The 25,653-nt window shown below is 41.8% G+C and overlaps 1 protein-coding gene across 1 annotated transcript in view; it reads right to left on the bottom strand.

Moving 5' to 3' along the window:
- klhl29 (kelch like family member 29) overlaps positions 1-25,653 on the bottom strand; it is a 232,935-nt gene that overhangs the window by 56,438 nt on the left and 150,844 nt on the right. The window contains exons 7-10 of the mRNA XM_075459139.1: positions 21,607-21,803; positions 19,395-19,507; positions 17,538-17,684; positions 4,702-4,900 (exon numbers count right to left, since the gene is read on the bottom strand). Of these exons, the coding sequence (XP_075315254.1) occupies positions 4,702-4,900; positions 17,538-17,684; positions 19,395-19,507; positions 21,607-21,803 (656 nt within the window). The remainder of the gene's footprint in view (positions 1-4,701; positions 4,901-17,537; positions 17,685-19,394; positions 19,508-21,606; positions 21,804-25,653) is intronic.

The following is a 25,653-nucleotide window of genomic DNA, read 5'->3' as shown; positions in this document are numbered from 1 at the left end:
CGTAGGAGATCACTTTCTACTGAGGTAAAAACAGTTTTTAAAAAGTCGGATGGTATTATGTCCAGAGAACAAGTTGTTGATTTCAGCTGCCGAACTGTTTCCTCTAGGATTTTTAAATTAACAATATTAAATTGTGACATAACTTCAGAGTTATTTCTAGGTTTTAGACAAAGATTAGTTTTCTTGTTTTTCTGTGTTGCGTTAATATTTTGTCTAATTGTTTTGATTTTTTGGCTAAAAAAGTTGGCAAATTCGTTGCATTTCTCAGTGGAGAGGAGGTCTGGGTTTGACTGTTTAGGAGGATTTGTGAGTTTTTCAACCATAGCAAACAGAGTTCGAGAATTGTTGACATTCTTATTAATCATTTCAGATAAATGCAGCTGTCTGGCCTTGCACAGCACATTGTTATAACTACGCAGGCTTTCTTTGTATAGCTCATAGTGAATCTGAAGCTTTGTTTTCCTCCATTTACGTTCAGCTTTCCTGCATTCTCTTTTCAGATTTTTGACCGTAGTGGTGTTTCTCCATGGGGTTTTCTGTTTGATCAAGGTGCTCTTGATTCTTATCGGTGCAACAGCTTCCATTACATTAAAAATGTTCAAGTTAAAATGATCCAGCATTCCTTCAACCGACTCTGCGCTCATTGTTGGTAACATAACTATGGCCTCCCTAAACTGAGCACTTGTTTTCTCATTGATATACCTCTTCTTAACTGAGAAGCTGGTTGTTTGAACATTCTGAGTAATATGTAAATCAAATAAAATACAAAAATGGTCAGACAAGGCCAAATCAGTAACAACAACAGAAGAAATATCAACACCTTTAGAAATGACCAGGTCCAGAATGTGACCTCGAAGGTGGGTAGGTTCTGTTACATGCTGCCACAAACCAAACATGTCCAGCACAGAAGAAAATTCTTTGGCAGTACCATCCGTCATATTATCCATGTGAATGTTAAAATCCCCGGTCAAGATAAAATGGTTAAAATCAGTCGAAATAACAGACAATAATTCAGAAAAATCATCAATAAAACTTGCACAGTATCCTGGAGATCTGTAAATGATTAAGAACAGGATTTTAGGAACACCCTTTAAAATAAAACTCAGATATTCAAAAGAAGTGAAATCACCAAATGAGATCTCTTTACACTGGAATGTATCTTTAAATAAGGCAGCCTCCCCCCCACCTTTCCTCCCATTTCGGCATTTATCCATAAAACTAAAGTTTGGGGGAGCTGCTTCATTAAGAACAGTAGCACTTGTGCTCTCTGTTAACCATGTTTCTGTCAGAAAAAGAAAATCTAAATTGTGTGAAATTATGAAGTCATTAACTAACAGTGACTTATTGGACAGAGATCTAATATTAAGTAAGGCTAGCTTTGTGGAGTTTACAGTGGTCTCTGTTGTATTCTGAGTTGTACGTGGTACCGATAACAGATTAGATAGATTCACCCTGGAAGTTGACTGTTTTCGATTCCTTCTTTTACTAACTAATACAGGAATCCTATTGGGCCCCAGCTTGTTCTCAGAACAGCTGTCAGAAGTCGGACTTCTATAGCAGGGACCCTGAACACATCATGGCCCAAGCAAACTTGAAAACTTGAGAGCCCTGCAATGTGATGTACCTTCACATTCTCTATATAGTTTATCTGCATCTGGAGCAGAACAGATAAACCACCATGCATGGAAGCCTCGTACACGTGTTCGCTAGCGCTAGCCAGCTTTAGCTAGCATTAGCTACTGCTAATGTTTACAACTTATTGTGAATCATCATCCATTGAGAATGCTTGGTGAGGAAATAATAGGCCTCATTTGTTTTAACTGTGAAGTGGCTCATCCCTTCCTCTACCCAAGACATAGGGCTTGAAAAATGTATTTGCAAAATATGTAAAAGAACCATATTCAAAACTCAAGTTGTTCAGTCTAAACAGTAAACATGCAGCTTATTTTAAAAAATATTTATCCACATGCTCGTTGTTTGCCAAACGGCTGTTTTTTGTTTTGGCATAGCAATTGCTTTTCAGAACAAATTTCAATTCACATTTAGCATAATAGATTATCAAATAGCTGCAGTCAATGCTTGTAGCCTATAGATGTATCCAGTAGCTACAACTTTAAAAAAACAACAACAACAACAACATTGAGCTTGTATTATCCCTGCTGGCATTTCTTTATGCGACTCTGAATATGCTGGGTATGTGGCCTTGTGTTAACACTGTGAAAAACTAGTTTCCAACGCATTATGCGCACAGTTTGATCAGAGATGTTTACTAAAAATACTTAACAGCAGAAATTCTGCCCACTCAATTCGGTAAACAATCCTCTCGTTGCTTTTGCATGTCATAATGCCAGACAAGTACAGCAAATTCAAAGTCGCTGAAAAGCAGCATGTAAATAAGACCTGACCCTGTGTGAGAATAACCTAACCTAATTTTCTTCCTTGCACCTTAACAGCTAACTGAATACCGATACTTATGACACTAATGGCACTCCACAGTTAGCTGGGCTTGACAAAGAAATTGTAAAGGAATAGCTCAAATGAGCACAAGTCCAAATCATTTAAGTGTAAATTTGTTTATCAAAACTCTGTCTCACAAGAATATCATACATTTCCAAGCTGGAAAGGCTCATCTTCGACTCAAATTTAAATTTAAACAAGTAAAAAGAATGATTGTATGAGGCCCTCAGACGTGTGCCCATGTGCGAACTCACACACATATGCAAGTTCACAGACTGACTGCACTCAGCAAGAAGTGCTTCACGGATGGCAGTTTTCCTTTCTTTTTCTGCTTGACAGACTTATCAACCAAGCTCAGGTGGTGCCCCATCTGCTTGCGCACATTTCATATCCACACACAGGCACACGGAAAGTCACACGCTCACTGCTTACACAAGAAGACACATGCTCAAGGAATAAACTCAATCAAAAGTCTGCCCTTCAAATTTCATTCCTGATCCCCCAGGCTCCCTCCCTCCCTCCTCTTCTCTGACCATATAGTGACCTCTCCTCCTGTTCTCCCATGTCCTTTCAGTTTCATATCTGCTGTGTGCCAGCAATACTCCTCAACAACCTCAAACTCTCCTTCCGGTCTTGATTTTATTTTTCTGCCCGTCCCCACGTCCGCAAATCCCAGCGACCCCCCCCCCCCCCCCCGCTGTGCAGAGCCGACGCCATCCAATGCAGCAGACGATTGAAACACATGTATGCGTGCAGGCAAATATAAGCTCAAGCAGAATGAACACTCAGTTCTGCAAGCATATTCACAATTACAAAACAGATTTATTTTCATCTCCACATCCATTAGAACACACTTAACTTAATGAAACCGATACATGCAATGTTGCTCGGCACAGAGAGTCATTCATAATAAAAAATACTTCAGTTTCAGAGGAGTTTCAAGGCTTGATGGGGAAAACTTCCAAACATTCCTAATTCATTGAGCCACGGGGGATAGAACGCATCATGAATCTATTCATCCCTGCAACGTTTATGCTGTTATATATAATTTTGTTTTACAGGACCAAGAGCTGCTGGGAATCAGTACACACTTCAGCCTGCATAATGGGAATGTATAACACGTAAGATATGCACATACCAAACACTACAAAATGGGCCTCGACAGGATATGCTTCAAGAAACTGCTGAGAACAAAGAGAACTCACTGGATCGAGGATGACAAATGGGATGACGCTGAGCACACGCAATGCCACAAATGTCTCCTCTCACGAGGCAAATGAGTCTTTATGAAACCTCGCAGGACTGCATTACAGGCAATTAAAGACACAAATGTTGACCTAACGCCATTTTCCCAGTGTTTGTTTACTGGCAAATAAACCCACCGGCTGGACAACAGAGTTGGCTGGTAAACCACCCCCTCCATAAAGTGGCATTTGTTAGGCAATTATCTTTATTCTTTCAAGCAGAAAATAACTTGTGCTGAATTGTAAGGTGTGGCGGTGCGAAACTCATAATATCATGCAGACACCATAAGTAAGCAGAAGGGTTGGAGAAGAAAAGAAAAAGAAAAAAAAAAAATCTAAAGGCCAAAAGCTATTTGCCGCCGCAGTTCAATTTCCATGAATTATTCTTTGATTTTAACTATGTAAACAAGCATGCTCTTCAAATCGCTCGGCTGTCGCCAGCAGTCGGAAAACAAAAGGCTGGTTGCCTTACAAATCAAGACACCTGACTGAGTCTACCAAGTGTTTACAAAATTGTGAGGAGATGTTTATGTGCCGAGCTTGCCCTAAAAAAAAATGGGTTCAGCATCTGACGGTAACCTCAATCAGGCTTGGCTGCAGAATTCATTTGTTTTGAGTGAAGATAAACTCGCCCCGACATTTAGAGAAATGACCCGGCTTCAATGTGCACAGTCAAGTATTCACAGTAGCTGAGTGCAAAGCATTCTAGAGTTCTAAATCACTTCTTTCCAGTTGTGGGCTAAAATCAATACAAAGCAATGACAAGTCAGAGTCTCCTTGTGGAGGCACGACCTCTCTGTCACCTTGGTGTGAAATATAAATAGTGGATAAGTGTGTGTGTGTGTGTGTGGGAGCACAGGTGCCGACTGTGTTCTGGGTCAGTTATGTGCGAGGAAGATCATTTGACTGCGGCCAAGGCCAGACCAGACCAGACCATGCAAGGCCAGGCCAGGGCCACGATGATGCACACTCTTTTATCTGTGCTGGTGTGTGCTTGTACCTGCAGAAAGTCTTGGCCGGGTCCTGGGTGTCTGCATGTCTTGCCGTGCGTGGGGCAGCATGTGGTAACGCTTGGCTTCATTGACCAGATCTCGACACGCTTCTGAAGATTTGATCAGCTCCTCGTTGTCCACTACATTGAGAAGGTAGGACGGGTGGATGAAGGGAAGACGCACCACGGCCAGCAGCTCTGACAAGTGCTGAGGGGGACAAACGCAAAGAGGAAAAGCAAAAGTGTTGGTTTAATAGGAAACATGTACAGTCTTTGAAACAAGTCGCTGAGTGAAACTGGCACAAGTGATCAAAGACGAGATCAACAGAACAGATCAGAGTCAGTAAACACCAACAGCTGGTAGAACTCCCAGCTTCATTAAAATTCTTGCTCCACAATTTTATTTTTTTTTAATGACCAGATTTAAGTTGGGAAAAGAATTATGAATTATGTTTGATCAAATTCCGGCTAAGTTAGGAAACTCAGTGTCAGTTCAACACACGACATCTCACTCTTCCGTTTTCAAACTTGTACTGAAATGTTGAAGCGTGGACAGAAAAATGAGGAAAATCCAACCTGAACATGAGTTTTGATCACGTAGCATTTGGAGGAGCATCCACAACTCTCGAGCCTTAGTTTTAGTTCAGTAGCTACAAAGGGACTGACACGCATAACAAGAAGCCACAAATAATGTTTTCGGAAAAATTGTCAGTAACATCCATGCACAGTCTCCCTTTCATATGTGCATTTAGAGTCGCTGTGAGAGCTCAAACGAAGCAGTGGGGAGTATCTTACTTCCACCTTCTGCTTTAGATTTCTTTCCGTTTCTTAAATTAAATCTTTCATCACAGAGCAAATGTTCTTTTTGCAGCTAAATTAAAACCCAGTTCACACTAATCACAACCATTCAAGCCAAAATGCTGCAACGCCGTCAGCAAGTTTTTTTTCTTGTGAAGGCATAAAGGAAAAATTTTTTTAAAAAACGATTAAATTGACACAATTTTGGCTGAAAACTGGCATCTTTAATTTCCCATGGTGAGGAACTGGTTCATCCTGATTAAGGCTTTGAACACAAATGGTACAAAATACTTAAGTATTGCACTTGGTGCAAATATTGTACTAACATTTATGTTTCTTTCATCTCGGGGTGTGCATGCAGCCACGTGAGCTCACACTGTATAGGTGTGAGGATACAGTGGCAGGACAGAGTGTTGCCAAGGCAACCCTGTTTACAGTTCTGGCAGCTGAGCGATTCTTATTTTTTTTTCCTCCCCTACTATGTGCGTACAAGTGTGCGTGTTCCCCCATGGGAGTCTCATCCATGTCGACAGTAAAAGCTGTAAACAAGCTTGGACAGCGCGACAGAGAGCTGAGTGGAGACTGACCCCTCTGACCCCCGGCTCAGAGCGAAGTGACCGGGCCGTGCAGGGAAAGTGACAAAACTACAGACTCGGAGGAACATCATTCAAGGGAGAGCAAATAATAAGCTGACACTCTGCCTCGGCAGCTCTCTCTCCCACCTGAGGCCTTTTCACTCAGCCATGTGTCCCATTTGCTCCATAAAGATGTCGTCTGACCAAAACGAGTGGAGTGCGACAGCAGAGAGAGGCACAAACAGTGTGTGGGGGTGCGACTAGCAAGAGGAAGAGAGACAGAAAAGCCACGAAAAAACAAAACTAAATAAGTGAGCGTGCTTAAGTGATCTGAAGCAAAGCAGTGATGGTTCCACAGGAGTCGCAGCAAACTGCTGATGACATTTCCTCTCCGCAGCAAGTTTGCAGCCAAACTTCGTCCTGCATCTGGGACTGCCTCCCTGCTTCCCTGCTCCTCGAATGCACACAGCACAGTTTATCAACCAAACAGCTCAATAACCCACATAAACACTCGCAGTCGCTGGGAGCACAAACTGATGAAGCCCAAGAAGGTGAAGTCGAAGCAAGCTGCTTTGAATACTGAGTTTCTCCTATAGGAAGACCTCTGAGCTCCAGATTAGCAAGTACTTTCAATTAAAGAGTGCAGCGGAAGATTTGCCCAGTAGCTACTTATTCATGTCACACTCAGAAGTGGGTCTTAAGCTTCGGGCTTACTGCTCTAAACTTCTATTACAAGCTATTTTTCTCCTGGTCTGCCACCACCTCACCCACATTAGTTATTCGGGAATCATTTGATGTCTTTGATGCCAGTAGTCAGACGCTGCCAAATTTTCCTCAATCAACACATTTTTACAGTAAAGCCTTTCTTGGCATTTAAAAAATAAATAAATAAATAAATAAATAAATAAATAAATAAATAAAAGAAGTAAAATCTAAGAATAGTGCAAATCAAATTTCTCATGTATAATTTTAGTTTTGGCTCATAAGAGTATGAAGTAGGTCCTGTAGTAGCTGTTCTGACCCTCGGAGCTAAATTAAGGCTGTATGTGGGGCAGTTTCAGCCAGGTGGTGCCCCTCAGTGCCCCAACGCCACTGAGTGCATCTGGAAATCTGTGCCTTTTTTTTTTTTTTTTTTGTTTTTGTTTTTGAAGCAGCTGGTGGACTGGCTTCAATTTTTAATTTCGACTTCTCAGATGTGGGCCTATTGTGTGTTCTGCCCAATTTTTCTGGTCATGTGGCCTGGAATCTTTTAATTGCCTGTAGCTGTGCGCCAGTGCCAAAATATTTTCTTCTTCATTGATTTCCATCCAAGAGTATTGTACGTTTTGATGAGATTTTCTAAATAAATCTGCCAAAAAAGAAAAAGAAAAAGATTTAAAAAAAAAAAAAAATAATTGTTTTGAGTGAATATTAAGGCTTTATCTCGGGGGCAGATTGTGCCCATTCTCCACTTGGAACTCAGAGAGAAAATAAGAGGCATAATAAGATGATGCAGTTGAGAGAGCACCGGTCAAAGGAAAAATTCCATTCCAAATATACCATCACCTCCAAAGCATAACTTTTCTGGCAATGCTTCAAGCTCCTTTTTGTTTTTTCTTTTGGCGTTTCCAACCAGCTCTTTTGTTTTTCCTCTTCTAATCGAAAATGCAAATGCAAGATAGATTGACAGATATCAAAGGACTACACCTGAATATTACTAAAATATCAGAGGTGCTCCTGAAGACAGCAGATGCCTCGACCATTCCACAACTGAGGCTTACACTGCGGGATGGACGTCTGTGAAAATATTCATGCACTTTTATGACAAGGCCACAAATTCTTTTTTTTTTTTTTAAATGAATATCTATGAACAACAGACGTTTCAGCACATTTTCAGAAAAAAAGAGAAAAAACCTTTGATACTCACACACTTGAATACATATGTGCTTGAGTAAACAGGAAGTTGACTGGTTTTGCAACTGTATCACAGAGATGTTACTCCAAGTATGTTTGGAAAAAAAATTCTAATTAAAATGCTTGTGCATTTCTGTCAGTGCCGCATGCACATGCTTGCACACCTCAACTGCAACTGCACGAACACATGTGCTCAGTCACACACATTTTGTTTGGTCTTTAACTGTGAAGAATGATAGAAAAGCAGGGATCCCACTTTACCATCTGTACATACTGGCTGCATACAAAGCCACATCTGTTGCAGCCTCTCTTCGCTTGCCAAATATCATTTAATGGCAGTAAAACTAACTCGCACAGAGCATCTGGTTCATGCAAAAAAGAAAAAAAAAAAAAAAAAAAAAAAGGTAAGAACATCTAGTGGTACCACATAACAGGAAAACACCGGGCCAAAAGCACACTCATAAAGACTTGTAGACATGCGCAGGTAACGACAAAAAGAGACAGATGGTTGCATCTAGCCACAATGTCTGTGCTATCGTCGCACTTTGTTGCAACAATATCAACACATGGTGAGACCGCAGGACAACATACTGTGGTAATGACTGTTAATCTGGCGAGTTTTAAGTCCGAGTTTCATCTCTGAGGCTGACCTCTGATTAAATAAACAGCCATGTAGTGCAATTGTACAATTTATATACAATGAGGAAATGAATTGTCCTAAAAACAGAGATATATGATTTATGTTCAAGTGTGCACGAGTGGAAAAGATGCAGCCGTTTATCTCTACTCAAAGAGTCAGCCCTCTTCCTGCAACCCTCTACTTTTGCCCCGTTCTTAAGAAAAAGAAAAAAAAGAGTCTTCATCTCTAACTAACTCACTGCACCCGCACCCCCCACCGTCTGATTTTCTCTCCACCTCCATTTCTGCTTCTCAGTCTTCCTCCCACACACGCATATATCGGCATGGAAATGAGGGAGAGTTGCACACTTCATGATAATATTCAAATCCAATGTGTCAGGCCCAGTGAAAAACAGGAGTCCTGCTTCATGTCAGTCAGCCATTGAACTTCACAGGCAGAAATCATTGCGCGTGCCCTTTTCTCAAGGCTGTCGCTTTTCTTTTAAAATGAATGAGTTTCACATATTGTGTTTTGAACGAAATGTCTCACATATTTGATGGATTGCCAAGAAATCAGACAGAGAGAGAGAGTCATGTCCCCCCTCAGGAAGAATTTTGTAATCATGTCAAAATTTCACTTTGTCCAGTACTTTAGTTTGTGACCGCTCACTTGAAAAACTCAACATTTCCATGAGCCAGTTGTGCTTTGTTTCATGCAATACCAAATGATAAGAGCACAAAACCATCTGCAGAGTGTCAAATCATAGACCTCTCGTGCTAAACTTGGTCTTTGACAGCTTTCAAGAGTCAAAAATGGGTTAAAACATGCAACGCTGCACAATTGTAATGTCAACCGAAAGGTGACATATTATGCCCTTTTGTAACAATTTGACACAATTTCTCGAAGCCTTTTTGAAATGTATGAGAGAGGTTTTGGTCAACATATCAGCTGCCCATCCCCCTCCCCCCGCCTTTGTTGTTGAGAAATGCCAAGGATTCTTCTCACCATGACAACAATAGTTAAGACACAACTAAGCAAGCCGCGGGGGAAGAAAAACGTTTTTCGAGTGGAAAGTGACTGTCTGTCTCGAACAGAACAGAGCAACTATATCAGTTTCAACCGGAGTCAGACCGTGAACAAGAAGGAGCTCCCGGAGAGGATCAACCATCAAGGCTTCAACAGCACGTCGGTGAAGGGCTGGTTTGTGGAAGTTTCTATATTGGCTGAGGACACGTTGTCATGCTGGCCGTCACCGAAACGAGTTTACATTACAGTGTTTATATCATGCGTACATTACCTTTTATCAAAACCTGGGCATCCGTTGTGTGATATAATGCACTAAGTGCAAAATAATGAAGCTATACCTCGAGTCATACCAAAAACACTAGAACTATATATCATATATAAATACTAACTCTGGCAATCTGAGAGGGGAAAAAGTTTAGCAGTGTAGCCTTAAGTTAGCAGCAGATGCTAGGAAACAATGCTTTCTCATTAACTACTGTTAATTACTGCATTTAGACAATAATACATATTGGCATAATTAAATAATTGTACTTGGACTTTTATCAGAAACGTGCCAATGACCTGCTCTGAGAACTGGAAACTAAATCACTCACTGCGGCACAGTTTCTTTGCAATCTCACGTTGAACTGGACCAAGTTGTTACACAAGTCCGACTAAAAGTGGCTCCTGCACATACATCTTTTGCCAACTTTTGCTTGATTGTTATTCTCAGTCATACTTGGGCTCTTATATCCTCCGGGGGTGCAAGTAGATGCAAGATTCATGCTCCTCGGTTAAGCTGACAACATTTCCAAGCGAAGCTGGCTAGGCTTCATTGGTTTAGCAGGTTGGATGCCAGCAGGCAGGGCTCAGAGGTGATTATGCATCTTAGAAAGTGCATATACCAGTTGCACGCCTTATGAATGGTGCGCTAAAAGGGTCGGATGTTCATTTTTCCATATATGTGAATGCGTGTGACAAGAACCGGCTAAATGAGAGTGCTCCCGACACTCACGCCAATGAGTGACATACTCTCAGCAGATGAGAGGCGGCGCGTGTATCCAACTCAATTTCTCTCCAACTCCATCAAGCTCTAGAGCAATCACTCGCTCAAGCACAGGCCTGCAGAGTGAACACGAGCACAGTCACCTGTCATTTCCATCTTCAACACCTATTCATCCAGGCAATTCTTAAGCACTTTTTAAAATCAGAGGTGGCGTCTAATAGATGCAAATTACAACAGCCACTGTGCCAACTGCAAAATACAGAGGTTACTGAATACCATCTAATGAGAAGTTCAATATTTTTCTAACTCTTGGAGCATATGGGAAAGTATCCACAGGAGACTGATGACCTATGGAGGTAATTCCTTTTTACTCGTCAGCCCACTCGTACACTTTCCGCTCCTTTTCTTTCCCTGAATGAGTAGCATTTATGACTATTCCATATGCACATATATTCAAGTAAGGATATGTAACCCTGATAAAACTGTGCAACCCGACCTCTGTAATGGTCTACACTGAGCAAGAGCACAAAGATGCCAGGTCAACATTCTCCGTGCCAGCAAAATCAGATTCCCCGCAGCCGTGTTCGAATGCAGTTATTGCCAAACTTGGAGGACAAATGCTGCTGCACGGCCCAGCACCAACGTTTTCTTCTCTCTTCATTCACTCTCAGACACACAAATATTCAGGCAGGTGGACAGAGGATGTGAATAGGTTGAGCCTGGTGAAAGGCAGGGATAATGTGTCTAACAGAGAGCCTCTCAGATCTGTCAAAGGCGGCAGAGAAGCCACTGGGAGGCCGGCATCCGCTAACACAGATGACAAATGTCCACTGAACACTTCCCATTCCGCTACTGTCAGCGAGGACTAATACCTCTTACCGTGTGTGTGTGTGTGTGTGCGCAGTGATTCAGTGCCACAGCAGCATCAAATAAATGACACACAAACGGTCCCTATCTCATTGCCTTGCTCTGAGAAAATAGAAGCAGGCATTTGCTTTGGAGTGAGAAATGGGCAACTCGAAGCTTAAAAGACAACTTTATATGAATAATAATGATGATGATGAAGAACCCCCCCCCCAAAAAAAAAACACCGGCTTACAAGTCTGTGTTTAACAGAGCACAACTGCACTGTTTACACTAACAACACTGAAAAATTCATTCAACTGAAAAGACCACAGCTCTGTGCCCTTTTGAGTGTAAGTGCAGATTTCTGTGGGAAAATACACACACGTGATTTTTCTTCTGCCAACACAATATGGACGAGAAAATATGCTCTTGCAAATGGTAATTCATTTAGGTCCAAGTGATGCTTTGCTGAGCCTCTTTGTGTCCTCTTGTGACTTCATGACTATGTGTGCTAATCTGCAAGCAGGATGGATGCGAGACGGAGCTAGACATAGCAGACGACAGATGCTTCATGCTGCCCTGAGCGACTACTGACAGGTGCAATGTGTTCTCCTCTGAGGCCTATTTCAGCATGAATTCATTCAAATTAAAAAAAAAAAAAGGTCTTCTTCCACTGATTTAATCCAAAACATATTTGCTGGAAACGCAGCATTTTATATGTTACAATAAAACTTTGTTGCTTACTTTTACTCACTGAATCATCTTTGACATCTAGCGGTATCTAGTAACATCGGTATTTTCCACCTAATGACACGGTGGAGTGCACTTTTATTTTTCCTTGAAAAAAAAAAAAAAAATAGAAAAATTATTAAAAAAAACTGAACACAGAACCGATTTATTAGTCGTCTTTAAATCACACCGCTCTTGTGTGTTCACGAGAACCCAGAGGAGATGTAACGCCTCTGGATTCGCAGTCGCTGCAGTCGAGTGGCTGCGGTTCAACTGGCTGCACACATCAGGACTGCGCGCCCTCTGGGATAACAAAGGACACAGATGAGAATGGACATCCAGAGTTCACTGGTTTGCATCAGATCACGTCCACCCTCTAATACGCACGTTGTACTTGTTGTACTATACGAGCGATTCCCAGAGTTGTGGGAATGTTTGAGCACATGTACACACAATGCCATCCTGTGAGTTGTTTAAATTCTCCCCTCAGGGTTTGTGAGGTCATACAAGAACGAGACCGAGAGAAGCAGACACAGACAGGGAAAAGACACGGCCAACAATATATCCCTGGCATCGATCTCCACTGCTCGGCTTTGTCTCTTTAAAGTGATCACACTGGCAGTGGCCGCACCTGCTTTTCAGCTCACTCGACAGCCGTTTCAGTTTCCTCTCCGAGGGTGATTGTTGTGACACGAAGCCCCTCTTATCCAAAAGCAAATTAAACCACTCCCGGAGTAGTTCAAGATGACACAAATTTCCCATTTTGAATCTCTAAATTAAAAGTGATGCTTGAGGTGGTCAGGTCACTGGGAGTTCTGAAAGGAAATGAATCGTGAAACAGTGAGGAAAGCTCAGTTTATATCTACACTCAGCCTCGAAGCATTTTTCTCTTTGATAATTTTGTACACTAACTACATAATGATAGCATCATTTGTTCTGGAAACATTTTTTTTTTTCTTCATAATGAGTGCCAACAGGGGGGAAAAGAAAATTCTCTATGATACCAGTCAATTGTATAAATCCCCAAAATAATCAGCAGCAACTTTTAAGAAGTAATACCTTTCACTGTATTCATTTGGCTCGGAAACTGCAAATGTCAGCGCAGGGTATTGTTATTTCTGACGAGCAGACAGCAGGGCCTCTCTAATGGCAAGACTAGCCTTTTTTTTCTAATTTTCTTATTTTTTTTATCATGAAAATTCACCATTAACTGTCCTTTCTGAGCTGTTACATTAGTTGGCCACTTTTCAAAGAGCCAATTAATCAGCCCCTTTTGTCAGGTTGAGTCACCTGGCAAGATAGGATCCTTTATGAAATATGTTGAAGCGAGGCATAATGGAGGTCCTATTCAGGGATATAGCATAGGCTGGTAAGTTATAATTGGACCCGTGTGTCAATGGTGGTCCCACAAAGGAGTGTTCAGTGAAAGGAAGGACAGGTCTCTGTGTCAGCACCTTTAGAGATGCAGGATATTGTTTGTCCAGCTTTCTTTTTTGTTTGGTTATCTTGAATCAGCATACTGCACAGTGAACGAGCGGGTAGAGTATTTAGTTCTCAGTAAAGGACCTTATATAAATATATATATATTCAATTCAATTCAGTTTTATTTATATTGCGCCAAATACAACAAATGTCATCTCAAGGCACTTAAGTGTGTATATATATACACTCTATATACTATTTAACTGTGCAATACTGTGCAAAGGTCTTGAGGCATACCTCATTTATTCATATATCGCCAAGATAACGGTAAAAAGAATTGTAGAAACTATGATCTTTGTACTTTTCAATAAACCGATGAATCTAAGGAGCTTGAAAGTCATATTTGCTATGACCACCATTCTTCTTCAACGCAGCCTGAACCCTCTTAGATGAGCTTTCTTGTCATTTCTTTAAGCAGTCTTCAGGGATAGTTCTACAGGCTTCTTGGAGGACATTCCAACGCTCTTCTTTGGATGTCGGCTGCCTTTTGTTCTGTTCTCTATCAAAACGATCCCACACTGCTTGAATAATGTTGAGATCTGGGCTCTGGGAAGGATTTATCACTCCATAAGACCTGTTGTTACCGACTTCCCCTGCCTTTTTTTTATTATTATTTAACCCCAGCCTTTTCTCCCTGTTTCCCTTCCTTAAGAAGGGCTTCTTGACAGCCAACATTCCATGGAGACCATTTCTGAAGAGGCTTCAGTGAACAGTTGATGGATCAACTGAAGGGCCAGGTGCATCTCTCGGGTCCTGTGTCAGGTCTTTGCTGGATTTGTTCATATTTCTTAAGGAAACATCTGCTGTGGATAGTTTTATAGGCCTGACACTTCTTCTTTCGTCCTCCACTTGTCCAGTTAATTATTTTAACAACTCGCAGCACATCATGTGCCGTGGCTTTGGCTAGTAGCTCTTTGGGAATGATCTTTTTGGTGTAAAAATCCTATTTCATGTCAGTTGAGCTGCATTATCTTTGGCATTTTTTGTTGATGTGGCTTAATAAATGTGAACAAATCATGTGTCATTATGACAGGCTGCTAATGACAAAGTGCTATAAGTTACAATTTAAAATAGGTTCTTTGCATGGTTGTCTCTTATATGTATACAATAGCTCATCCCTTGAGTTAGGTGCCTTTTGTAAAGCTTGAAGTGGCTTAACAAGGAAAAAACATTCCTCTGAAAAAGGCCAAGCAAAATGACTGAAAACGAGTGAAACAGACGCCACTAAACTAAGAAAAACTTTGAAAGACCTTCAGAGATCCTGGAGAACTATTGCTCGAGACAACTTAAAAGGATTATTAGAGAGTCTGTTTCCTTGGAAGCAAAATGTGAAAAAAAAAAAAAAAAAAAGTGGCTCAGGACTTTTGTACAATACAGTGAGAATGATTTATTTAGGCTGAGATACACTGTGTTTCCCACTGAAACAACATAAACTGTACATTCTTCTTCACTCTTTAATCACATGATAATCCATCTTCATCTAACTTCATGTGAGCAAGAAAACAAGTCAATGATAGATATGTCTAAAATCATTAATTGGTTTTTCAAAGTCGACGTAGAATCAGTCACCGGCTGTTTCAACAATAAATTCTCCAGACACCCTGCTGCTGAAAGGCCATTTCTTTCCCTTTGAAGCTTTTGTGACTCCCTTTTTCACTTAAGTTTGCAGACAGACAAATTCTTGCAGGATCACACACCTTTGATGATACACAAAGAAAGCTGAAACAGCTCTGTATTTTATTCAGTGGTTTTGCGTCTCATAGCAAACCATTATTAATGCTCAAATGCTCTCCCCGTCTCTAAAGCGATGTCCGGACCCCGTTTCCTGGTGCCATTGGTTGTTAGTGACAGCATAGTGGAGAGAGAAAATTGCATATTATTTACCCAGCGCCTTCAATATGCCACTTTTCCACTCTATAGCCAGTGGCTTACAATCCACGGCACAAAAATCTACAAAGACACATAAAGCGCACGCTCGGATAAATGCAAAATCACAAACTTCCCTGAAGGCTTAAAGCTCTTCTTAGGCCACGTGGTTGAGTTTTTTTTTTTTCCTTTAGTGCTGTGACATTCTGCCATGACATGTCATTAAAAAGTGTCACAGGTTCTGGGGGAGTGATTTCTGCCACCGAACGGGCGAAAGGGACAGAGGCAAGGGAGGAAGGGAATGATGAGCTGGAGTTGGACCATGCGTATAAACTCAGCCTTCAGGGTCACATCAACTTCTCCTGTGGCATTATGGAGGCAGCACACTCCATCTTCACTCCTGTCTTGCTCTCTCCTCAGGCTTGCAAGTTGTTTTTTTTTCCCAGTCAACACGCGGGGAGGATATTTGAGCTTGACCGCGAGCTCAATCACATCTCTGCTCCCTAGATGTCATGGGCTCTGTGCAGAAGCACAAACCATTGGACACCAGATTAGAACACACGGGCTCTTTTTCCATTCCACTTTTCTCATTTCTCAACCACCCCTTCACCCTTTTCCTGTCTCTCTGCCTCACTCTGATTCTTTGTCTTGCTCCGACTCTCTTTCCAACACTCATTCGTTTCTCTCTAAAGATGGGGTGACGCTGCTGTACCGGTGTGGTGGGCTGTTCAGACAACCAGGAACATTTCTTCTTCATGTGACTAGCTCACCTCCGCACCTCTCCAGTAGAGTGTGAGATTGAAGGAAACCGCTGGACTGAGCTGGTTTGAGCTGGTTTGAGTTGACGGGGATCCTATGTTATATGCCCATCCTCCACCAGTGCCCCCAACAAATTAAAATTTTAGTGGCTTTATCAGTTAGAAAATTTTATACCAGAGTCAAAAACCCCTTCACACAATTTATTGAACATTTCTGTAAGTGATTGCCATCAACTTTTCAACAATTTGCCCTTGTCCTTGTGTTGCTCTTAATACTTTAAGATTCTCCGCTAGGAAACGCTTCCTCATGGATTCCACCGTAATCACTAGAGTGCCACATATCAAAGGATAAATGCTAAATGTTTAATCCGAAAAGGAAAGAAATTCAAATATTGATGTACGTGCCTCATCAAAGTAGCTGCCAATGAAGGAACATTGATTGTTGAGGTCTGCATTGAATCTGATCCAGCTGAAACGAGGCAGTTCCTCCACTGATGGTAAAATAGTACTTTGAGGGAATGATTCTCACAGTGATGGGCTGGGCGTAATTCATCTGATAATAATCTCACCTCAATTTAAAAAAAAGCTATAAAATGCTTTCAAATCAGTTTGAAATTCATGAACCCATAAATACCTCATAACCTCAGTTCCTTTTCCCACCAGGATAGATGTACAGGATAGGGCTGCAACTAATGCTCTCACCTTGAAGCTCATCGATTCCGCGCCTGTTAAAATTTGACCCGCTGTACCTCACTGTCAATAACCATCTCAGGGATATAACCTTTGATTATGATTAACAGCGTCAAGGAGTAAATCAAACACCTGTTTGGCAAACACAAAAGGGACTGCGGTTGTCTGCGTTTATGTTGGTTTTTCAAGCAGCGCAGTGCCTCTCAAACAAAACAAGAAACTAAGAATAGAGCGCATTCCGAGGGCAGAGCACCCCTGGGAATAAGAGCAACTGCTGTGTTAGGCTGCATGTGGAGAACAAAGTTGATGAACACAACCGGGAGGAAACACGGAGTCACTTATCTGGCTTTTCATGTTGTTCTCCTCTCTGAGAAGACAGAGGGTCTGTAGAACAACTGCTCTGATGCTGCTCTACAGACCTTCAGGATCTGTACTGTCAGCGGTGACGAGAGGCTTAATGTTTCTGTCTCATGACACGAGTACAGAATGTGCTCATTTTAGGAAAAAAACAAATAAAAACACAATAGTTGTTGATGCAGAGAAGCACACGCACTGGCAGTCTTTTCTTTTTTTATTACCTGCACTCTGGAGTTGGGGTCTTGTTTGATCCACTTGATGACCGTCTCGTAAACCAGCTCCTCGGCCTTTGTGTTTAGACTGTCGTTGGACAAATATGACACAAGGTCCTCCTTGGACACACTCAAAATCTCCTCTTGACCGGCCACCTGCAAGAGGTCAAACAGTCAAAAATATGTCGGTGTGTTTGATGTGATACAGTGAACAGACCTTAAGCTTAAAAACTTTACAGACGCTCTCTACCTTTAAAAAGGAGACACTCAAACATCCCTGAGAAGTAAAGGTGTATCCCTTTTGTTCATTTGAGTGAGGACCTCTTTAGTTTGCTGCTTTTATCTAATGGTTTTTAGGATTTTCTTGATGGTTCGATCCAAACGGGCCGACACACAGTACATTGCCAAAAAAAACAAAGCAAGACATTAAGTAGTTAATGCTTATTTAATCATTTCGGCATTATTTGGAGAAGCATCTATGAATGTTGAACGTTAACAATTCCTCTTCCTGAATTCACAAATTCGAACAAAACAACAAGAGCACACGTAGAGCAGTGCACAGTGGTCAATGGATAGTGATTTTGGATGCAGCCGATTTCAGTGGCGGGCACATTGACTTCTTGAAGTCTCTCTTGCCTGGAAGCCTCACAGCAAAGGTAATATATAATGCATCATTTTTTGATATTTGGAGAGGAATGGGCTACGGTAGCTGTTTCCCCCCTTGCGTCAGGCTTTTATACTAAGCAAACTGTCTTCAGGTTGTAGGCTCATATCTAATGGAAGGACCTCATCAACAGTAACTTCAAGCAAGAAGGGGATTCAGAACTTCCCAAAAGTACGAATACACTTTTGTGTAACTCAGTTTTACTGAATTACGGTGGAGTCGAGGAATGCCAAACCCAATTCTTAACATATCAAAACAACAGAGTTCCTTAACCAGCACCACGACTTAATGACACAACTAAGTTGAGTGAGTTAACCATCCACACACTGCTGCAGTGAACAGATTTCCATTGAACACTTTGCAAAATAGAAACCGCTTTTATGCACACTTGCTGTAGATGTGTCTTAAACTGGAGAGATTATTGAGAGGAACCTTGAAAAACTTACTGCTAACAAGATGAAAGCTTGTGGAGCAGTGATCGAAGACAAAGGGTGCTGTTTTTAGGAGTCAAATATCTATATCTCTATAATGTATGTGGCACTGAACCTGCTGAGCCTTCCTCACATTTTGTGTCTGCGCATTCCCTGACAGTATATGAATAAAATGTGCTTAAGCCAAAGCTCTGCAGCAAAACTAGACATTCTATTTTTTTTTTTTTTGGGGGGGGGGGGGGGGTTGAGTTATTTTGCCTACCGATGTGGAACACACTTATTGTAAGTCGCTTTGGATAAAAACGTCTACATTACATTACGGTCAATTTGCAACGTAACGTTTGAGATGAATAGCTGTCCCCAGGTTCACAGATAAAAGGTTAAGATCATGTGTATTTTCTTCTGTGATGGCACTGAGATGAAGCATGAGAAGCTGCATGCTTTCAAACACTGGAGTGCACTCACTTATGTTCTTATTCTGTATCCTGTGTTATTTCATGTGATTCAGCATCCTCTTAAGGATGCACTTTGAATTGCCTTGTGTACAAATTGTGCTCTACAAATAAACTCGCCTTGCATTAAGCTCCAAGATGTGTGTGTTTGTAAGTGCATCAAAGAGACTGTGTTGTGTCTTTATCTGAAATGATTGTAGTGATGATTATCAGCTCTCATTTCTTTTTTTTTTTCTTTCTTTTTTTTAGTTGCAAAGCCTCTGTGCAAATTTGCTCCACAGGAATCAACAAATTAGGCAGGATGATCAATCGCACTCACCTCAGGGAAGTTCTGCAGTGCAAAGGCTTTGGCCATGTTGTGGAGCTCGGTGCAAGTCATGGCTTCAGCCATAGCCAGCACGCCCAGACAGTTAGCTGCCGTCAACTGTTTCTCTGGAGTCAATAACGAAGGTCACAGGCACGAGGAGAGAGGGACAAAGACGGAGAGAACAGACAGGAAAACAAGAGAGAAACAAAAGACACAGGCAGATTGATTAAGACAGGGGGAACAAAACACGATTCAGACATCCATAAAAAGATGTACGAAGCTAAAAAACAGACAAAGCGGCTCCAGGTAGCACAGACACTGAGCCTGCTGGGTTGTGTATCTGCCTGAGACTAAGGGAGAACAAGTATAATAACTCAAAACAGCTCCAGGGACAAACAACGAGGGGAATCGATCGCTCAGAGTCCAAGCATGAGGTGGAGGATATCAGTGAGCGGGTTGTGGGATTAGCTGGGACACTTTAAAGAAGTTCTGTCAGATCTCAGGATCTACTACACACAGACGGACACATACACCGAGCTGAGAATATATGAAACTACCCCTATGGACTGCCCAGCGGGTAGGAGGCTTATGCCACTGTCTGTAATCTTTTGTAAGGTTGCAATATTTAAGGTGATGTGTATTTATTTTTTCTTTATTTATTTTTTTTAGACATTTTCTTTTGTCACACAGGAGAGACATGTTCCTGTTGTGCAATATACATACAAGCTGAAGCTGGCAAAGGCATGGATCAAATGGGTGACTTTCCGCTGAAAGGCGCCTGTTTAAACAGAAGTTGTCAAAGGGAAGCAACGCCGGGCCTTTTATCACTGAAGACAGAATCCACAAGTCTTTCCTAAACAAATATCAGCCAGCGAAGGTCACTAAACATCTGGTAAATCACAAAATAACAAAAGCCAAACCGAACGCCAAATAAAAGCAGGGTTAATGCTGCATCAAAGTTAAGGTTGGAGCTAGACAAAAGGCTTTTCTGAAAATATCCTTTTATTAAGCCGCTCAAGCAAAAAAAGGGTTATTTGACTTTAAATTCGACATATTTTCTTGCACAACTCTTTATGGGTCCCTTTTATGCAGCCGGGACTCAATTTGCGAGTAGAAGTGTCAGCAACTTAGAATGTAAAAATATCTGAAAAGCTCTGCTGTGTACAACATCTTCATCACAACTGAGAACTGGAGCACATTGCTGCTGCACTTCTGAACTTCCAAAGTTTGAAAAGTCTCAATTTCTTCCAGAGTAGCAGGCGCACAATAAGTGACTTTTGTTTTTTTTAATGTTAAAATTGTGGGAATAAGAGTCAAAGCGCTATGCTGGAAGTAGGTCGGGGAAATGTTCGCCATTCCTCTGCAGTGTATTTGTTTCAAACTTCAATAATTTCTGACACGGTATCAATTTTTGCTCAAGGACACATGCTTGCGCCTTCTAATGTGCTGAAATGTCATGAATCTTGTCGAGAAAGAATGGATTGACATCTCACTGGCGATGAAGGTTACAAATGGCTTCACTGTGTTCCTCGTTGTTCCGTTTCCCCCCTCAAATCGAGAAAAACAAATCAATAACATGAGCTTCTGGTTCCCTTTTAACTTTCCTTTCTCCTTTCCCGCGGCTGACCTTTTTGCCTACATGCACTTCCCTTGTGTTACTGATACCAAAACAATTTAATAAATGGAATGCAAAAGCTGACATTTGCAGCTTTTTAGTCGTCTGCAACATGCGATTTGACCTTCATGTGACCCTTTGGGCCCCCCCCCCCAAAAAAAAAACGACCTATGATGCTCCACTCTCCATACGTTGTCCATGTATCAATCTGTTTTGCTATTTTTTGACTCCATCGCAGTCTAGGCCAGAGGATTTGACATTTAAGTGACAATCGTTTCCTGACCTTTTTAAAAATCTGTGTCTGTGCTAGCTCCTGCCCACTGGGACAAGATCAGAGGCACAGTGCCCAACTCAAGAGCTGGCAGGTGGAATTCTAACATGGATGCAAGTGCTGGAAACATGACAGAAAAGAGCAGAGTCTAGTAGAAAAGTAGTTTTTTACACCAGACCATCTGTAAGGTTGTATATGGCGAGGAAGTCTTGATATTGCATATAGAACAAACGGCTGCATAGGCATATCTGATGTAACAGGCATGCACAAGCTTGCTGATATAAGCAGGTAACACTGAACATGCATCACCACCTTGTGAATTTCTAGGTTATTCCTACCTAAGAAGGAGACACAGACTTTACAGAAGGTGTTGAACTGGAACTTGTTGGCAGCCTCCAGCAACGTCTTGGCGTTGGCCGAGTCGATGACCAGCGATCCCGTGTAGACAAACTCGAGCAGCAGCTCCAACACGTCGGCGCTGATGTTGCTCATGTTCAGCTCCAGCATCTCACTGCTCCTCGTCTCCCCGGACGACCTGACCAACCAATCACGGCAGAGACAGGCGAGTTAGGAGTTTTCTGGTCGGTAACCAGATCAAAACGAAAAGAAGGAAAGGGGGAAAAAAAATAAATGTATGCAAGACAACACCTGGGGCAGTACGAGAGTTGGGAGAAAATAAGAGTATCATTACAGAACAATATAACAATGTAAAGCAAAAAGGGACAAAAACAGAACTTTGGATGGTTTCTACTTTCTATGGGGCTAGCAGATTTGCAACTATAGTGCTGCATCTGAAACAAAATGTCTCTTTTGAACAAAGATTAGGCAAACAAAAGTTATTGCTTTGTTTCAACAGGCATGCTTTTCACATGTGTGGTTCACATGTATGCATGGTCTTAATGGGGGAACATGCATACATGACAGGGCAGAAGTGAGCCAAAACACAGAAATCAGTGAGATACATTAGAAAGTGTCGGCACGGCCTATACTTTAAAAGGGGACAGAATGTAAAGTATGCTAAGGTTAAAGTATGTTTGTGAGCCTACTCCGCTGCCATGTTGGATATCAAAGCAGCACATCCACTCCTGCTGGTATGACGTAAGAGGTGCCAGGGAGTGCTTGAATGAGCAAATCAAATAGAATATGATATCCCTTCGTAATGCAGGGCCTGATATGTGCAGAGGGCCGCTGTCAGATCTGGGCCACGTTGTGACTTTACGGGGATCAAATGGCCGAGATTACTTCGCATGCAGGATCCCCTTGGGGAGGTATGAGAGCATTAAATAACACCTCGCCACCCATGTTTAATGTCCCATGTGAAACAATAATCCACTCAAGGACAAAATAAATGGAATCAAAGCCCTGCAGAATGAAAGCCCCCCACTACTATGTCTCGCTCCCTGAGGATACGGATATCAACATTATAAAAAGTAGCCTACATTAAGATGGATGGAGGCTGTTTGCTCCTGCCAGTCATGGCAGCACAGTGATAATGCCGTGTCTGTTCCCGTGAGCGTGCGTGTTCACGTGTGTCTATTTCCCTTTCTTTTTTTTTCTTTTTGAAGAAGTCTGTCGGTTGGATTAGAAATCATGACAAACAGCAGTTGGTGACAAAAAGAAAGTAAAAAAAAAAAAAAAAAAGATGAGACAGATAGAGTGGTTGGAGTGAGTGTTCGATGAGGAGAAAGCAAAAGGAAGGGAGGCAGGGCGAGACGGTTCTTCCACAGGGAGCCAGCAGCCATCCTTCTGAGGGAGGGTTTGGGTTGTTCCATGACTGTGCCTTGGTCTTTTAAATAAGAGATTTCCCTGCCCACCCCCAAAAAAATAAATACACCATCACACCTAAACAGAGCCTTTGTCTCCGCTGCAATAATCATCAGTAGCCTGTGGTGTATGAACTGAGACATTAGTCGTCATTTATGAAGTGTACTTTGGAGGTGAGAAGGGAGAAGGACATCCAAATAAAATGAAAGACAACTGCATTTGTCTCTGGATGGACATTGGCTGGAAAAACCAAAGTAGTTACTCTTTTTCCTCCTGCAAAGCAAAAAGCCACATAAGCGTTATTGCCCTTTTTCAGCACAAAGCCCTGCAGTGGGGGCAGGCAGTAGGACAGAAAGAAGGGATAGGGGAGTGTTGTTCAGGGTTAAAGTGATGGAGGGAGGTGGGAAGAAAAGAGGGAGAGGTGGGGGGGGGGGGGGGGGGGGGGGGGGGAGACTAAAAATAAAAGAAGAGCATGCTCATCATCCTGGTCAATTAGTGCAATAGGAACCAGCTCGAGTGGCAGTTTGTTTTGTCTGAGCACTTGTGTTATGGAAATGACTTTTCCGGAGCTCTCTAAAAGAGGTGGATATTTATGCTGCGTTTGATTGCAAACTTGAATTTAAATAGTGAAAGAGGGAGGTGAGGAGGACAAGAGAGACAGGAGAAGAGATAGGGCAAGGGGAGGAAAACGATGGGCACACTCAAGCAAAGAAATTTGTTTGTGAAAAATGCACCACTTATTCAAGAGGAAGTCTTAAAATCGGCACGACTGTCAAAATGGTGGTGAGGCAGAGGTGGTGGGGCATAAAACACACACACACACACACACACACACACAATTCCTAAAACATCCTTCAACCTAAATCTTTTTTTTATTTATTTATTTTTTTTTAAAGCCCATTTACAGGGAATACATTTAGCTTGTTCTAACAAGACCATTTATTCAGTGGAAATGCATATACTACCAAGGTATGCTGAGATAGAGGATGCAAAGCTAAGACCATCTGGGCTAAAAATGGCTCACATTTACATCTTGTCACAGCATAAATCAGAAATGAATTATATAAATGCACAGAATGCAGCTGCTTTATCAGTGTTGGGGGTTAATATTTTTGTTTTATGTTTATATTTACTCCCCACTATTGAGGTCATGCCACTGCATTCATAGCAGGTGTCCAAGACAGGCGCCTTCAAGGCTACCTGGCGGGAACAAGGCCAGTTTGTGCCGGACACCGTAAAGGACAAAAAGGACATGGAGAGTCTTAAAGCTCCATCCAAGTATGAAACGCATGGCCATCAACGCAACTCTTGACGGAGGCTCTTTACATGAAAACCTGACTTGAAAAAAGAAGTCGACTTTGAGGATTGATGACCAGAAATAAAGAAAAAATCACTTGGAAGTAGCTTGTAGTTCACAATAGTGCGTAGGTTTTATCGGGACCCATTTACAGAAATCCAACAGAATATTCCGAAATATACTTGAACTAATGTGGAATCATGTGAACATGAGAATTGTTTTTACTCTTGGTTATCCTTAAATTGAGCCCTTCATTTCTTAAGGGTCTTTTAACTGTAGATTCTCCTGTACGAGTGGAAGGAGAGGGGGTATCTAGTTGACTGCAGTCTGCAACTTCACCCACTAGATGCCGCTGAATTCAACACAATGGATATTTAAGCTTATTGGATTAACCGATTTTCTCGTTTTTAGAATTTTTGTGGTCCTGGCCTCTTGTATGCGTCAGAGGAGAATTGCCTTTTCTTTTCTTCATAAGAGGAAGAAACTGTCTTAATCTGATTGGATTTGGCAGAATTTGTTAACTTACCAAAACCAACAGAAAAAATAGAACTCGAAAAATCAAAAGAATGAATAAATGAGAAACTTCCTTTTTTAAAAAAGAATTTTCTTATGTAATTTGGGTGAGTGTGTCCTTTAAATTCCAACACACCAGTAACCAGTCTTCCCTGAAAGCTAAATCATGCAGCAGAGGGCTGAACAGTTCACACAGGACGGCAGTGTTCACACTGGGCCGACACTGTAATGGGCTTTAAAACAGCTCCCTGCACATTTCATGGTCTGACTGAAGAGCATAGAAAACTCATAGGTCGACATATACAGCCGGGAGGGGTGAGGGAGAAAACAAATGGCAGAAAAGCACGTGTCAGGACTGCTCAAAGATTCTGGAGCTTTTCACATTTCAGTGGTGCTGAGATGCAGTGGCCATAAATTAAACGCCTGCGAGCCCGCTTATTGGAAACTCCCGAGGGGTAAAATGGAATTACCAGAGATGATCTGTCTCCCTGCTCTGTGCATTGGCCCTTTAAAAGGTAAGGTAATAGGTTTTTGGGAGGGGGTGAGGGTAAACGTGTGCGTACGTTCAGGAATGGCATTGCATCCTCCAGGTACTCTGAGGTAAAATGCACACTGTAGGGGAAGCCCCAATGCTTCAGGTGAGAATGTCGGCAGTGGAGACAACTAAAGACAACCGAGGATACAGCCAGGATCTGAGGATTTGAAAATTAGGGCTCAAAATATTTTTTATTTTTGAAATTTTCCATTTGAAATACATGTGAAGCCTGCAAACTATGCTGCTAGGCCACAAATAAACCTCAAAAATAAATAT

Source organism: Odontesthes bonariensis, chromosome 24 (assembly GCF_027942865.1).
Source record: "Odontesthes bonariensis isolate fOdoBon6 chromosome 24, fOdoBon6.hap1, whole genome shotgun sequence".
NCBI classification, from domain to species: domain Eukaryota; kingdom Metazoa; phylum Chordata; class Actinopteri; order Atheriniformes; family Atherinopsidae; genus Odontesthes; species Odontesthes bonariensis.
This window is presented reverse-complemented; position numbering and strand designations above follow the sequence as displayed.